Raw genomic sequence first — 16,142 nt, 5'->3', positions numbered from 1 at the left:
AAGGACGACACTGTGGGGAGAGTTATTTTGAGCACGCTTGATTGTTTACCAAAAGAAAATGACAAACATGTCCTTTAATTCTCGGCTTATGTTAATGTCTGAGAACCAGAAAGCTTCCATGACAACTCGAAAATATCTTTCATTTCTTATACAAATGGACTGACATCACTCAAACAAAAGTTTAACTGTGTAATCAGTTGAATTACAGTATCGTTTGAATTCACAGTCTCGCTAAGGCTTTCATGTGAAGGGCATCAGTGGAAAGGAACCGGATCCTGAAGTTTGTGATGGGGACATCTGTTTGGGCCCAAATGAAACTAACAACTTGAACCCTCCAGCCACTCCATTCCTCCCTTGCCTGTGCAAGTAGCCCACCCTTCTGAGTCTGAGAACAGACTTCACCATGGATGGGTGCTTTGAAAGGTAATACCCAAGACCAACCAAGACTTCCATCACCAGGTCAAATCTCAGCATTTTCCAGAGGGACAGGACTTCAGAGAAACAGCTTGCACACCCAAAGAATTCTGAGACTTTACATCACATATTTTTAAGCAGATTTATTGTGATATTGTTCACATGTCATACAATTCATCCACCTGAAGTGTATAATTCAATGTTTTTTCCAGTATATTCGCAGATATATGGAGCCATCAGAACACTCAGCATGGAACCAAGACTTTCTCTATTCAACCTATTCCAGTGGACCTCAGATACAGATCTGACTCATGGCCTCCAGAAGCTGTTCACTGAGAAATTTTCTCCTGTCTGGGCCTACCCAAGCCACCAGTCCCCACAAAGCTTGGCTGAACAGGCTGACCAACCCATCACCCAAGAGTGTCCACCTGGAAACTCAAGCGAAGCATCTTTCACAGGCGGAGGGTCTTATCCCAGCTTCCCAGGACACGCAGTGAATAATGTCTCACAAGTCAGCCGTGACTCTAGTGGTCTGGTGGCCTCCCTTTTCAGTCTTGCCCCCTCTCGCCTACACTCAAATTCTCAAACTTTAGTTGAATTGTTATCTGAAAATTCAGAGACCTAGATTCCACCCTCAGAGACTGGTATTCCACAGGTCTCAGCCATGGCCTGGGAATCTGCATGCATTCCCAGCACCGCATGATTCCTAGGAGAAGCATCGCTTTAGACCTTACCAGACCTTGGGAGCACTGACTGACATTCCTTTTCATGGAGCAACATTCTATAAAGCCCAGCAGTGTGTTAAATTCTCCCACATCCTTATACTTGCTACTGGAAAGAAGTCAGACACAAAAAGCAAATCTTGTAGGATTCTGTTTCCACCAAGTTCTAGAACAGGTAAAATGTATCCACAGAGACAGAATCACTGGGTTCCTGGGAGCAGGCACAGAGGTAGCTTTCTGGAGACATGGAAGCTTTCCATCTCTTCATGGAGATATGTTCTTTAATTTAATTTGGTGGCGATTACTCAGTGTATGAATTTGTCAAGTCATTGATCTGTACATTTAAAATGTGTGAATTTTACTGCAGGTAAATTATACCTCAATGAAGTCATTTTTTTTTAGATTTTATAATTTTTTTTAGTTTTTAAATTATGAAAGCATTATAACATATTTACAGGACACTTGGAGACTACAAAGTTACATATAGTTCCACTATATATTACAATATTTTTAAGTAGATAAATTAAGACTTTTTTAGTTGGAGTTTCAATATAAAACTCTCAAAAATTAATAGAATAAATAGAAAGTAGGAGGAAATAGTAGACCTGAAAAGCACTATGAACCAATTCAACATAAGTAAGATTTATACAATTTTCACACAACAGCAGAATACTAATTCTATTCAAGTTCCCATAGACTATAAGCCAGGAGGCACTGGAACATATCCAGGGATGTAAAACAAGGTACAAAAATTTCATGGTTTGAAGGTTCAATGAAGTCAGTTTGAAAAGCTCTCCTGTGTTGTCTCAGAAAACTGCTATTTCAGGTATTTAAACACGTTGTGTTTACATGACATCCGCATATGAGTCCATCTGTGCGAGCACGTGTATGACTCACCGTTTCTTTCATGCATTCGGCGCTGTGCGTCAGCAACAAGTCAGTATCCTAATTTGTCTGTTGCGTAGGCTCTGCTTTGTATAGTAAGACCAATTCGGGCCCTCGTGCAAGAGTTCTAGGAAAAGAAATATAGGGAATAGTCCCACCTTTGGGAAATCTGTTTTTAGGAAATTCCTGAATACTTTGTTCCCCTCCACCACACCAGACTCCTCTGCATGGGAGGCACGCACACGCACACACACGCACACACACACACACACACACACACACACACACTCTTCCTCCTCGTCAAAAGGGAAATGCTCTGTGAACTGAACACACGCCCCACAGGCTCTGTGACCCTGCGAGTCCTCAGAAGTCATCAGGGGTCCAGTGGTCACACCTCAAGGAGATGGCCCTCACACTTGTCAACAGCACCACTGCCTCCTCCCAGAATCCCCAGAGATCAAGAGGAAACCACAGGGACCAAAATCATGGCTTTGACCTAAGAAATTCAAAGAGCTCTGAATGTGTGTGATCTGAAGACAAAGGAGTCTGTGGAAACGCCTCCCACGGAGAGCCCTCTGGTCTGTCAGGTCCGGGATTCTAGCCCCTGCTCTGCCAACTGACTCCGGAAGTCACCTTGGCAACCATGACCACTCTGGCAGCCTCAGTTTACCCAACTGTAAAACGCTGGATGGACTGACCAATAACCGTTATTGATACTTGGCTCAAGACCCCACACTTCAAATGAAATCCCTTTTAGAAAACATAAGAGGGTATCTATGGTTGAAAGACCACCTGATGTGAAGAGCCCCCCTCATTGGATAAGACCCTGATGCTGGGAAAGATTGAGGGCAGGAGGAGAAGGGGTTGACAGAGGATGAAATGGTTGGATGGTATCACCAACTCAATGGACATGAGTTTGAGTAAACTCCAGGAGATAGTGAAGGACAGGGAAGCTCGGCGTGCTGCAGTAGATGGGGTTGCAGAGTCGGACACGACTTAGCAACTGAGCGATTGAAGGGAGGTTCAGGGGCCCGTGCTCATGTCAGAAGACACTTCAAGGCTCTTTGAGAGTTGTTTGAGAACTACTAGGTGAGCCGAGTTCCCAACCCATGTAGCTGAACTGACTTCATAGAAACTCTCCATGACGCTAATGACCCAAATCCTCTACTTATTTTTTGCTTTTAGTTGCTAAGTCATGCCCACCAGGCTCCTCTGTCCATGCAATTATCCTAGCAAGAATACTGGAATGGGTTGCCATTTCCTTCTGCAGAGGATTTTCCCAGCCCAGGAATTGAACCCAAGTCTCCTGCATTGCCAGGAGGATTATTTGCCGCTGAGCCACTATAGAAAGTCCAGCCACAGTGAGCTGAGAATGACTACAAGGACCTGAGACCACACACCATCACACTCAGGGAACTCCAAGGTGAGGTAATGCCAATCATCTTGTGATTCTTCTATTATTCAGACTGTCCTCCCTTGGCTGTTTAAGGAAGTTCTTACTCTCCTCCCACCCCTCAGTCTGCCCCCCATGCGAATTTAGAAACACCTGTCATTTAACTCCAAATTTAAATGGCACAGAGGGAAATAAAGTCCACATCTAGTCTGACATAATCAGAGCTCCTTCTTTTCTAAGACCCAGACACACCAGAAATGGCGCCCTTGCCCCTCCAGACCACATGCCAGGGCCCGTGCTGTGCACTTTCCACAGATCATGTCCAACCTTCACCACCCTGTGTGCTGGGCACTGTTATCCCATTACTCTGCTGAGCAAAACTGAGGCTCAGTCAGCCAGAGGCACACCAGGGCTCTCGGGTGGGCTGTGGGTGCTGACAGTCTGAGCCTGTATCCTCTCCTGTTGAACAGGTTGACAAGAATGCCCTCAGAGGTTGCTGGTGGACCCAAGTTCACGTAAAGGCCCTGCTCAGAGCACGGAGTGACGGCAGTTAACAATAAACGCTGGCTCCAGACACATGTGTTACAGACAGTGCTTGCTAAAGGCATGGACACCAGACAGTCTTTTATAGAAAATAGGATTTATTTTCACATTTAAGGTGAACATAAAGAAATTTTCCAAAAGTATATTGTGTACATAATCAATAGCTTTAATTTATTAAACACACAAGAAAAACAAATCAAAGCCCACCAGGAAAATACACTTTGACTTCCTTCCAGAGCACATAGCACTTACAGGTTATTGCTATTTTCAACCTGGGAATTCACATTGACAAGGCACAGCTTGCAGTGGGTCTGTCCCCCGGTTCAGCTGCTTCCACCCCCACGGGCTCTCCCCAAATACAAGAGCAGCAGACCAACGGGATTCACAGTGGCTGGGATTAAAGGCCTCGGCTGCGGGACCATCACAAAGGCCTGGAGTGTGCTCCAAAGGCCAAGCTCTGTAGGTCTGTGGCCTGTGCCACCAACTCAGGTCACACCACAGCCTGGAGTAGTTAGTGTCACAGCTTCAGCTCCAGGGAGTCAAGTGAAATTATTCCAATCAGAAAGACAATATTAAACAGATATGACAGCGCTTTACAGCAACTGGCTTTCCCCTGTGGTCAAAGAAAAGGCAGAAACCGCCTTCAAAGCTAACCCATCATCTGTGCCCGAGGCGCAGGTGAACTTGAGCCGGGTGGTCACAGGCGATGCCTACAAGGAGCGGTGATACTGTGTCCACGATGGGTGTCCAGGAACGGGGCACTGGGGAAGGGAGGACACTGGGGAAGCTGCCCGGTGGGCCCTGTGGGGTCTGACATTCCTGAGAGGCCTCCTGGAAGCACACAGGGTCAGCTCAACTGGCCGCAGTCTGTGATGACGATCTTCTTGGACGTCTTCCCACTCTTGGAGCCGAAAGATTCTATTTTCTTCACGACGTCCATGCCCTCTTTCACATGGCCAAACACAACATGTTTGCCATCCAGCCTGGGAGGAGAGGTGAGCCAGGTAAGCAGAAATGAGAGTGCTGCAATGTCCCCCGGGGTCACAGTCCCTAGGTCATGGAACTATTTACTGAAAACAGCAGTTCTGAAAGGAGCTCAGACCGAAAAGCTGGCCCAGCCCCTCACAGGTCCCGTGTGGAGCCTTGCTGAGCCCCCAGCATGCACCAGAGCACGGCTCCCTCCCAGGCTGTGTTCTGCCTCACCTGCTGTGTGACCTTAGGCCAGGCCACTCAACCTGAATCCTGGGAACCTCACCTACAAAGGGTGAATTGTTCTCATCCTGCACAGGGAGATGATGGGATATTGAACTATTCTGAAGAAATAAGTCTGTGTAAAATGGAATCATTTTAAGTTTTTTTTTTTTTTGATGTGGACCATTTTTGAAGTCTTTATTGAATTTGTTACAATATTGTTTCTGGGGTTTATTTATGTTTTTTGTGGGTTTTTTTGGACACGAGGCATGTGGGATATGAACTCCCTGACCAGGGATCAAACCTGTACCCCCTGCATCAGAAGGTGGACTCTTAACCACTGGAGCACCAGGGAAGGCCCTTATAGAACTGCCTTAACAGTCAGGAATTCTGGGGTGAGAGCCAAGATGATATGTATGGTGAACCTACTCGAGTCCCAAGCAGCTCTCAGTCTGAGAGAGTCCCGAAAATCTAAAAGGCAGCTCAGTTCAGGGCCACCAACCAAGACTGGTTACCCTTTGGGATCCACTAAGAGTTTTCATGGAAGGAGGGGAGGCAGGGCCAGCAATAACCTGCCCACTCCAACATCCGTGTCCCTTCTGGCTCAGAGGCTACAGACCACTAGTATCCACCACCACCTGGGTCTCCCTAAAGTCCTGGGAAATGGGCTTTATTAAGTCTTAGCTCCAGGCCAGCTGTTGTCCCCTCACCCTGCTGAGGCGCCTCAGGGTGAGGACACAGGGGACTCTGAGTAGAGAAAACTGATTAGGTAGTGGGAAACTGACCTGGGACGACATCCCTAAAATACAAGGGCAATGGGAAAGAGGGTCCGGGGGCGCTGGTGGCTGCCACAGGCTGGTGCTAACGCCTGATGAGAAATCCGGTGTGATATCCAAATGCTGTCTACTGCAGCATTTTCCAAGGTGCAGCCCAGGGTTAAATAAGCTGGGAAATGGCAGGTTAAACCAAGTGAGCAAGCTTCTGCCACAGGCCATCCTGAGGCCTGATAAGTTCTGCAGCATCTCCCCAATGCATTTGGTAAAAGAATTCTTTCCTGTGTGTACGTGTGTTGCGCATGTGCATGCTCAGAGCACTGAGAAATTCCAGCTACAACAACAATGGGAAGCCTGATAAAAGACAGAGTTGCAAAATAGCCCAAATTCTTCCTCAACCCTTTCGGGGACTTTCTCCTCTTACACACTCAGCCGGGTGAGGGCTACTGCCCCAGAGCAGAGAGTTTGGCCTCAGACTATCCTCCCCCTCCAGCTCAAGGCCACCCCTGCTACCAGAGGGCCTGGACCAGGAGCCAGCAACTCACCAGTCTGTCTTTATGGTGCAAATGAAGAACTGGGAGCCGTTGGTGTTGGGGCCCGCATTGGCCATGGACAGGACGCCTGCAGAAACAAGTGGGGTGACCAGGCTGCCCAGGAGGCATCTCACCTGGGAGCTGTTCCAGCATGGATGACGCAAACCACAGGAAGGATACTTGAGGCTGAAGATACTTGGGGCTCAGAAGAGAAAGCCAAGCCCAGAGCACATAGCCACCCAGGGCCTGTCCGCCTTGATGACACAGGAGGGAAGGGCCTCCTGGGAGCTCTCAGTGGTAGAGCAGGGGCGGGACCTCCAGTCCTGAACTCTAGCTTTTTCCACATCGCACGTTGGGTCCTAAAGGTAACACAAAGCTAGGGCTTTGCTTAACAGCTCTCAAAGAACGATGGTCAAAGAAAGGTTTGTTTTTGAAACTGAGCACTCAGGATGAAAAAGCCTCTGAGACAATCCAACAAGCCCACCCTTCACACTGAAGGAAGGAACGTGTGCCCTGGATGTGGAGCCATCAGGTTGCAGCCTCCAGGCCTGCTGGGGTGGCAGCACCAGGCTCACAGCTCAGGGCACATACCCAGGTGGGGACTGACAGCCTTACTCACCCGGCCCCTCGTGCTTCAGTTTGAAGTTCTCGTCAGGGAAGCGGCTTCCATAGATGGACTTTCCCCCTGTGCCGTTGTGGTTGGTGAAGTCACCGGCCTGCGAACACGGAGCGCTGGCTGAGTGTCGCCACTAGAGCTGGCAGAGGGGTGCCATTCCCATGCTGCGACACAGCCCCCAGCCCACACAGAGCCCACCCAGCGGGGAGCCCTCAGGCAAAGGGGTCAGAAAATACCCGATGATAGAAGGGTTAATATAATGCTAAGGAGCATAAGCAGCAACAAAATAAAGATTTCATACTTTCTGCCCCAATAACTACCCTGGTTTCCGAATGATTCATTTTTGTCTGAGTGAGATTTTAAATGATCCTTAAAAATTCTAGGCCATTTGGAGCTGCTTCTTAAGTGACCTAGAATTTTCTACCCACAACTCTTGGAGGGTAAACAAGGAGGAGGCCAGGAGTCCCTGCTCCCCAGTGTGGTCTGTGGGTAGCTAGCACAGAGCCAGGTCCCTCCACTGAGCCCCCGTTCCTGTCCCAGCATCTCCTTTTCACCCGGCCCAGGACAAAGTCCACCCAGGGCCAGTGGTCTTCCTCAAAGCTTGCCCGAGGCTGCCACAAGGAGCCACAGACAGAAGAGCCCAGGGTCTGCCAGCCCAGCCCCCAGCCACCATCATATTGCTGTTTTCCTGAGATGACCTCCTCGGGTGAGAGGGATGACCTGACCAGCCCTGCTTTTGAAGCATTCACAAATGCCAATAAGGTGTCCCCAGAGAGGACTGGGCCTCCCGGTGCCCGGTCCCACCATCCCGTGCTTCCAAGAGCCCGCCAGCTTTGGAGTCCCTGCCCTTGCCTGCTGTGGTGAGAGGAAGACCCTAGCCCAGCTTGGACATCCACTTCAGCTCCTGCTCAGTCTACAGCCTCAGGCAGAGCTGGGGGCCTCTGCAGCTGAGAGCCATGGGCTGTGGCCAGGCCTGTCCCACAACCACAACCCCCGCCAATCGCTGCATTCCTCATGTTCAACATGTCAGCAGGCCCAGCCCCAAGCCATGCCACTCACCATGATGTGACGACAGCCACCAGGTCAGGGTAGAGGGAACTGGGGGGCAGAAATCCCAGCTGACAGGACTTCAAAGAGGTCATGACAGCCATGCCCCTGCCTCTAGGTCTGCTGGCCCCAGACATAAGCCCCTGTCTTAGCAGGGTCTGACCTAACACAGGACAACCCTTAGCATGGCTCAGGCCCTGGCACCAGCGGAAATTCTCACCTGCCACACCTACCCACAACACTTCTAACACAGCAAAGCTAATGCTTCTGAAAAGAGGCCGAACACATGACTAAAGAGCAAATGCATTTAACCGAGAAAGGCGCCCTAGGCTGGAGAGAGGCTCCAAGTCTGGACCTGTGTGTTCTTGTCTGTGCCTGGCCTCCCTCCTCCCCTTCCTCCTTATCTCCTATGCCGAGTGCTCGGTGGGACACACTGGGGGCTGTGGGCAGAGACCGAATACGCTATTACTCCAAAGCCCCCAGCACATCCACACCCCGATGCCATTCTCCCTCCGCCGCTCCACTCTCCCGGCGCTGCCAGGCAGGGCCGACCTGCTGCTTGTCCTGTTGCTTAGCTCCTGGGGCAGGGAAGGCACTATGGCTGCCAGGACAAGCTCCAGACTCTCAGAAGGAGAGGACAGGCTGAGCGAATGGCCGCGGCTGCCCTCCTTCCAGTACTCTCCGGGCACAAGCACACTGGCTAGTCCCCGTGACATTCTCCAAGGTCGCCCCGTCAGTATGCTACTTACAGAAGAAGAAGTCGAGGCAGGAAGAGGCCCACCATACCTGGCACATGAAGGACGGAATCACTCTGTGGAAAGTGGATCCTTTGTACCCGAAGCCCTTCTCCCCGGTGCACAGGGCTCTGAAGTTCTCTGGGTGGGGTTGGGTGGGTGGTGAAGGAAAAAAGCAGGTCAGCAGGGCCAGGCCTCAGTGCAGGGGCCACAGCTGGTTCCAGCCGGCACCCTCTCTACCCACCCACCCCCGGACATGGGAAGATCCCTGCCCCGGGGTCTCTGCTGACGGTGTGATCTGGGCCAAGTGGCCCTGTGCCCTGACCTCAGCATCTGAGCACTGCGGCAGGAGTAGCACCGGGCCAGTGGGGCAGGGAGGCCAGGTAAGTCCAGCCTCCACCAAGAGGCTCAGAGGCTGCACCAAGGTCCCCAGCAGCTGAGCACATGTGGTGGTGTACTCCAATCTGGCCATAGGTCTCCGCCCTGACTCCTCTCACCATCCCACCCACCTCACCATGCCTCTCTCTCTTCCATGTGGCCCAGAGTCAGAAGGCCCCGGTCCCCGTCTTACCTGCTGTCTTTGGGACGACATCTGCCTTCAGCTGCGGGGAAAGGAGAGGGAAGACAGGCTCAGTCCAGAGGCAGGTGAAGGAAGGACCCAACCCCCTACACGGTCCAGGAGCGAGGGAAAGCACCATTCCTGTCATTCTCAATCCTCCGTGGGAAGCCACCTAAGCAATCATTTCTGCCAGATGCTTCCTGAATTGCAGGTTGGGAGGGGCAGCCTCGATTTCCCAATCTGTCAGAAGAGATGACAACACCACCCTGGCCTTGTTCTGGGGGCAGAACTGACAGAGCTGCTTCAGCTGGGCCCAAAGCCTCAGAGACGCAGAGACGGTGGCCCCTGGGGGGAGCCAGTCCAAGCTCCCCAGTGGGCAGGTGGGAAACTGAGGCTCAGAGAGAGGCAGGAGGGTGGGGGAAAGGGAAGGCTGGAGCTCCATCCAAGCCTGCCTCTTGCCTCCCAGCTGCAAGAGCCACCCTAGTGTCTAACCTTTAAAATAAACGGGTGCTCTCCATTTTCCAGAACAGGAAACCGAAATTTAACTAAGACCCCTTTGTTCAAAATGGGCTTGAAGGCTACACCCAAGCTTCCCCTCTGTTATTTTCTGGACTATGTAGGTCTCTTGCTTTGTTCTTCAAAAAGGCCCAAAGAGCTGGGGCAGGCACTGTGTCACCTTGGGAGGGTGACTGGGGTTGGAGTTGGGGCAAAGAGCTCTGAGCACAATGCCCTGACCCCAAGAGGTCTATGCCACGTCTGTCTGGTGGCTGGAGCCTGCGGCCAGACCAGCGGGAACTGCTGGGAGAGGAGGCGGCCCAAAACCACCTTAGCTCTCGAGACAGCCCGATAGCGGGGGGCGGGGCTGAGGCCGGCTCCGCCTTCTGCAAGGGCCAACACGTGAGCTCCCCGCCGGCCCGCCGCCCCGACCCCCGAGCCCCTGACAGCCACCTCGAAGCTCGGGCCTAGGCGCCCACACGGTGAAGTCTCGGAGCCCCTCCGCGGCCGGCCAGCGGGGCGGACCCTCCTAGCCTACGATCTGACCTTGAGCTTTCTCCTCCACACGCGCCTTCCCTCCCGCCTCCACTAGTTCAAAGATCCGAAGGGGAGGCCTGGAGAGACCAGTCCGATGCCCCTTCTTAAGAGATGGGGAAACTGAGGCCCAGAGCCCGGGGGCAGGAAGCAAGGTCACCCAGCGAGCCAGGCACAGCGCCGGCCTGCGGTCCAAGGCTCTTCCGGGACCGTCCCCCACGCCCAGTCCAGAGCGGTCCGGTTCGGTGGTCTCACCTCCAGCACCACGCGGCCGAGCGGCTGCCCGTCAGCGCCCACGTCCAGGTACACTAGCGGGTTCCCGGAGGAAGAGGACGAGCCGTGGGAGCCGCTGCCGCTGCTGCAAACGCGAACCGCCGGGAGGCGCAGGTGCGCTGAGCGCGGGCCGGAGAGCAGGCCGAGCAGGCGGGGTCCGCAGCGGAGCGCTAGCATCATGGGCGCGCGGGTCCGAGCTAGAGATCAACCGGCGAACGGAGAGGACGGAAGAGAGGGTCACTAGTGCCCAGTGGGCAGAGTCAGCAGCTGCCGCGCACCGCCGCCTTTATTGGCCCAGCCGGCCTCGCGGCCCCGCCTCCATCCCGCCTCCTCCAACCTGTTCGCGGGCTCCCCCTGCTGGTCCCAGATGGCAGCGCACCCCGGCTGGTGGGGCGGTGGGGCGTGAAGTCTGAACACACCCCAACCAGGGCTGGAAACCTGAGGGACAGACGCGACTTTGCCAACGGAGGCTGGTTCTATTTTGTGAGGGTCCCAATAGATGAAAAGAAGGGGTAAATGCTAAAACGTGGTTAACTCCAAAATAGGAGCCTCCATATGTTTTTCTTTGAATATAACAGAAGTCTGCCTTTGAGGCTTTTGTGTTCACTGTCCCTCGCCCTATCATAGGCCCTGCAAATGGACAGACAGACCAAGAGAGACTGTGGCAACTGAGAGTCAGACAAAGAAAGTTGGAATCGAGAGGTGGAATTAGAATGAGAGGTGACAGGAGGAGACAGGCAGACTCCTCCCATTGTGAACACAGGGCTCCTTGTCCAAGCCTGGGCTTGTCTCCAGATGCTTCCAGAAACCAGTCCCTCTTCCAGACTCAGCCTGGGCCTGTCATGCTCTTACCAGACCCCCAGCCCTCCGCCAGGACTGGGTCTGACTCCCCCTCCCTGACGCCCAGATAGTCCTGAATGCCAGCAACCAGAACAGATGGCTGCTAGCTCCCCTCCTGCCCCCAGTCCTGCCCCCAAAACTGCATCTGCAGGTAACAGCACAGGGGCCAGTCCAAGGAAAAGCGAGAAGGCAGGATGGGAAGGGGAACTGAGAGCGAGGAACCACAGTGAGGGGGAATCTACCCCACATGCTGAGGTGGGCTTCACAGAAGCCTACGGGCATGAGAAGCCCACAGGAAATGAGTGACCGGCAGGGGACTTGAGAGAGCATCTGAGCCAACATCTGCAATTCCCAAGATGTATGACTGAGGCTGGGAGAGAGGAAGGCACTGCCCAGAGGTCAGCGAACCGGGAAGTCCCCTGCCGCCAGCCAGGGCCAGTCCTCCCAGACCTCTCTGCAGAATAGTGTGTGATTCTAATCTCTCCCCTTCTTGTTTTCCAGGTCTGTTCCAAGAATAAAAGGAACAAGAGTAAGGGGGTTGGTCAGCTATTAAGTGCTGTGCCATGAGCATCAGCGGTGGACAGAGCGTGGATGGTCTTTGCTCAGACAGTGGTGGGCCTCGGCTGCAGGGGCTCAGAGTTCTGAGTGGGCAGAGAAGAGGGTGGGATCTGTGCCTTGGAGTCAGATGAACTTAAACTCTAAATTGACCTGCCCCAGACCCTGAAATGACTCCTGGGAAGAGGTCAGGCAGCAAAATGCTGACCTAAGGCAATTCATGAGGGCAGAGCAGAGGGTCCTAGCCGCATGGGAGTGCTGGCTTGGCCTTTTTCTGGAAGTCCACAGTCCTCTTCTCTATTTCTGCCCCAGGAGGAGCCTGGTCACTCAGTGATATTCCGGCTACATCCTGGAGCCCAGATGCTCTCCAGGTCCCAGTCCAGGACAGGGCCTCACTCTAGCCTGAGGAATAGCGTCTCCTCTTTTGTGATTGTGCCTTGAAGTAGAATAGGCTTGCTTAGGAAGCCAGCTTGCTCCCTGCCCTATGTGGGCCCTCAGCACGTCTCCCACATCCTCCCCTATATCAGTACATTCTGCAGATTCCAAAGAGGAAGAGAAGAATCACCTTACATGTCAGTTCCAGGCCCTGGGCTCATATAGCTCTCAGCTAACCAAGTGTGTTCTCAGTCCCCCATTGTCTCTCAAGCTGGCTCCTGGAGGGACTCTGTCTCAGTGGAGTATGAGAGTCCAGTGCCAGGGAAGAGCTGCCTTCATTTGTGTAACCTCCTTAATTTCCAAAGCCCTTGCCTAGCCCTCACCGCAGCCTGAGAAGCAGTTCCATTGCCTAGATGGGGAAGCAAGGCCCAAAGTGTTAGGCGAGGAGGTGCCTAAGGACAGAGCTGGAAGGAGTCTGACCCGGAAATCAGGGTTTGCATTTGTCGTGATTATCAAGGAGCTGGTAGTTGGGACAGAGTGGGGAGGGCAACAGAGACCAACCTTGGACAGATGACACAGCAAGAGAGAAACTAAGGAGTTAGCCAGGGGGCCGTGGAACTCAGGGGACAAGGAAGATGGTTTCTGTCTGGGGAGTCAGCCTGGAGACAACTGCATTTGAGGGACAGAGACAAAAAGATGCAGAGAGGAGATTCCAGAGGGGGAATGAGCCAAGGCCAGCCCAGAACTGGGAGAGGTCAGGGCACCTTCAAGGAAAGGCTCCAGTATTAACCATGAGCTGAAAGCCTGGCAGGGGATGAGGCGTGGCGGCCACGGAGAATCCTGAAGGCCAGGCTGAGGTCTCACGTTGTTGAATAGCACTGGGAAACCACGGATGGTGCAATACTTCATTCCACTGTGTTATACCTTCTATCCTCTTTGGAAAATCAAACATCATCACTGCCTCTTGCCTGAGCCAGAGAAAATTGCACCTGCTCCACAGGCTCAGCTGTGAAATCATTTCTCCCTGTGCTGACCTCAGTCGGCATCAGGAGCAGGGACTGTCCCTGGCCTGAGCCGTGGACTGAAACATGCCCAATCCGCACCCAGGTGAGACGGGGTAGGTGTCACCCTCACCTGGCTCTGAGGTTATTTATAAACTCTGTGTCATCCTTAGAAACAGCAGTTGCTCTCTGCTCAGCCCAAGTGGCTTCTCATCCAGGGTGTTAATGGTTTTCATCACTCAGGGATCCTGTAAAGCCATCTGTAGGCCTCACAGAGCCAAAGAGCTGTCAGATTATGCTGACATCTGGGGTTGCAAGCTCAGATACCTGTGGGGGCCGGGCAGTGACACCTCAGGGTGAGGCATGCTGGGCAAGGCTATAGGGAGAAAGTGGAGGCAGCACTGTGTCCTGTGTCCAAACAGCACCGTTAAAGGGCAGCTCCTACCCCAGCCGGTCAATTATTGTATGTATACAATGGGTCCAGTGTAGTCAAATCTCATTTTTCAATAAAAACTGAAAACTTCGGGTTTTATGGAAATCTCCCAACTCATATATTGGCAACTCATTTTAAAATAAAATTAAACCCTAAATAAGCCCTAAACAGCATATTCACACCCTGGCTGGGGCCTCTGGCCCTGTAGTTTGCAAGCTCTAATCTCTACTGTGTAGATGAGAGACCTGAAGTTCAGAGAGGGAAAGGAACTTGCCTCTGGTCACACAGCCTCGAAGTACTGGGACTGTGGTCAAACCCCTCTCTTCACACTTACCGGGGCTCTTTCTGCAAGATTCACTCAGCAGACATGTTTTCAGGGCTCCTACTAAATGCAGGATCTGAGCTTTACCCTCAAGATACAGAATAGCTCCTGTTTCTTCTAGGTGGTCTGTGGGGTTACTAATGTCTGCGTCACAGAACTGTTCATATTAGGGAGCTGGTGAGGGGCATTGAGCATGAGGGCCTCTGTGAATGAATGAATGAATGAATGCACACCGCCTGACCTAGGCCAGCTGAGGACTCGGTCAAGGTGGGAAGGCTGGCTTTGAGTGAATGATGTGGTGCCCTATGGATGTGTACCCTAAGGTGCACTCCTGTGAGTGGATTTTTTTATGGGTGGATTTAAAAACATATATATTTATTATTTTTATTTGGATTTGCTGGGCCTTAGTCAGAGTATGTGGGATCTAGTTCTTCAACCAGGGATCAAACCTGGGCCCCTACATTGGGAGGGTGGAGTCTTAGCCACGGGACCACCAGCGAAGTCCCTGATAGATGGATTTTTTTTATGGGTAGATTTTTACTACTGCTGACCCAAGACTCCCTTTAATAATGTAAGAACACCATCATCACACCAACTGATGTGTAATATTTGGAGGCTTGCTTAAGTATATTCATCAGACCGTGTGTCTTTTGATCCACAACACAACTTGTGAGGTCAGCTGGGCTGGAATGTTATCTCACCTAGTAGAGGAGGGAACTGGAGCTGTAAATAGCAAAGTGGCAGACAGCCTAAGGCTATACTGAGGAGCCAGCCCTTGAGCCAGGGTCACTGAGTTTGGGCTCTTTCCACTCTATAAAATGGTTATGTGGCTAAGACTCCATGCTTCCAATGCAGGGGGCCTGGGTTCAATCCCTGGTTAGGGAACTAGATCTCACATGCTGCAGGTAAGACCAGGGCGGCCAGGTAAATAAACCAATACAAAGTTATGATGGCATCTTTCCCTGATCCCACCCCCGGTGAGTCAGGCGGGCTCTAAGATGATCCCCAGGGATGCCCCAGTAGTCACAGCCTGGCGTTGCCCCCATCTTGGATGTGGGCTGGACATAACAACTTCCTCCTAGTGAACAGAATAGGGCAAAAGTGGTGGGGTGCCTCTTCCAAGATTAGGCAACAAGGAGACTGTGCTTCCCGCCTTGGGCTCGCTCTCTCTGTCTCTCCTCAGCCGCTGCCCTTTAACACACTCAGGCAGCCCGTGGAGGCCCCGGTGGTGAGGAACCCAAACTGGCCAGCCACTACAGGAGAGACTTAGACATGCATCTTCTGCAGGCAGCCAGCAGCCATGTGAGCCAGCTTGGAAGTGGATCCTGCAGGTCCCGTAGAGCCTTGGGGTGACTGCCGCCCAGCTGGCGCCTTGACCACCACCTCCTGAGAGACCTTGAGCCAGGAGACCCAGCTAAACCATGCCCAGACATCTGACCCACAGGAACCCTGAGACAATAAGATGCTTGTTCCTTTAAGCTCCTCAGTGTTGGGTCACGTGTTATGCAGCACAGATAACTAATAGATAGATGAAACCTGTAGCCAGGGCCCTTTAAAACCCAGCTCCTATCCCATTGCTCCACACACAGCTCCACTCTGACCTGCCATCTCAGCAGGCTTGTGTCTTCACCCACTCTTGGCAGAGACCTCAGGGCCGAGTTGGCGACAACTGGCCCTGAGAGATGGCCTGATGGGTCTTGGTGACCATGTGGGCTGGGCTGCTATTGTTGTCTCATTCCTCTGAAGGAGAGAATACGTGGAGCCTGAGAGAGAGGGGAAGGTGTGAGGAAGCCATTGGCAAGAGGGCCTGAGCTAGGGATTAGCCATGGCATTCCAGTGGCCTCAGAGAAAGGACAGTACTTCTTAATAACTTAATAACACCCCATCCTCAGGAGGAACCTGCT

General features: G+C 52.4%; 1 protein-coding gene across 1 annotated transcript; it reads right to left on the bottom strand.

The window, feature by feature from the left end:
* Positions 1-4,037: 4,037 nt before the first annotated feature.
* On the bottom strand, positions 4,038-10,974 carry PPIF (peptidylprolyl isomerase F). The gene is made up of 6 exons (NM_001001597.2): positions 10,695-10,974; positions 9,423-9,453; positions 8,904-8,992; positions 7,074-7,170; positions 6,467-6,542; positions 4,038-4,940 (listed from the first exon to the last, which is right to left on the bottom strand). The coding sequence occupies exons 1-6, from the start codon at positions 10,890-10,892 to the stop codon at positions 4,805-4,807; spliced, it is 627 nt and encodes a 208-aa protein (NP_001001597.2). The 5' UTR covers positions 10,893-10,974; the 3' UTR covers positions 4,038-4,804.
* Between the last annotated feature and the right edge of the window lie 5,168 nt (positions 10,975-16,142).

This window comes from Bos taurus, chromosome 28 (assembly GCF_002263795.3).
Source record: "Bos taurus isolate L1 Dominette 01449 registration number 42190680 breed Hereford chromosome 28, ARS-UCD2.0, whole genome shotgun sequence".
Lineage (NCBI taxonomy): Eukaryota > Metazoa > Chordata > Mammalia > Artiodactyla > Bovidae > Bos > Bos taurus.
Note: the sequence above shows the minus strand (reverse complement) of the source record. Positions and strands in the feature narration are given on the sequence as shown.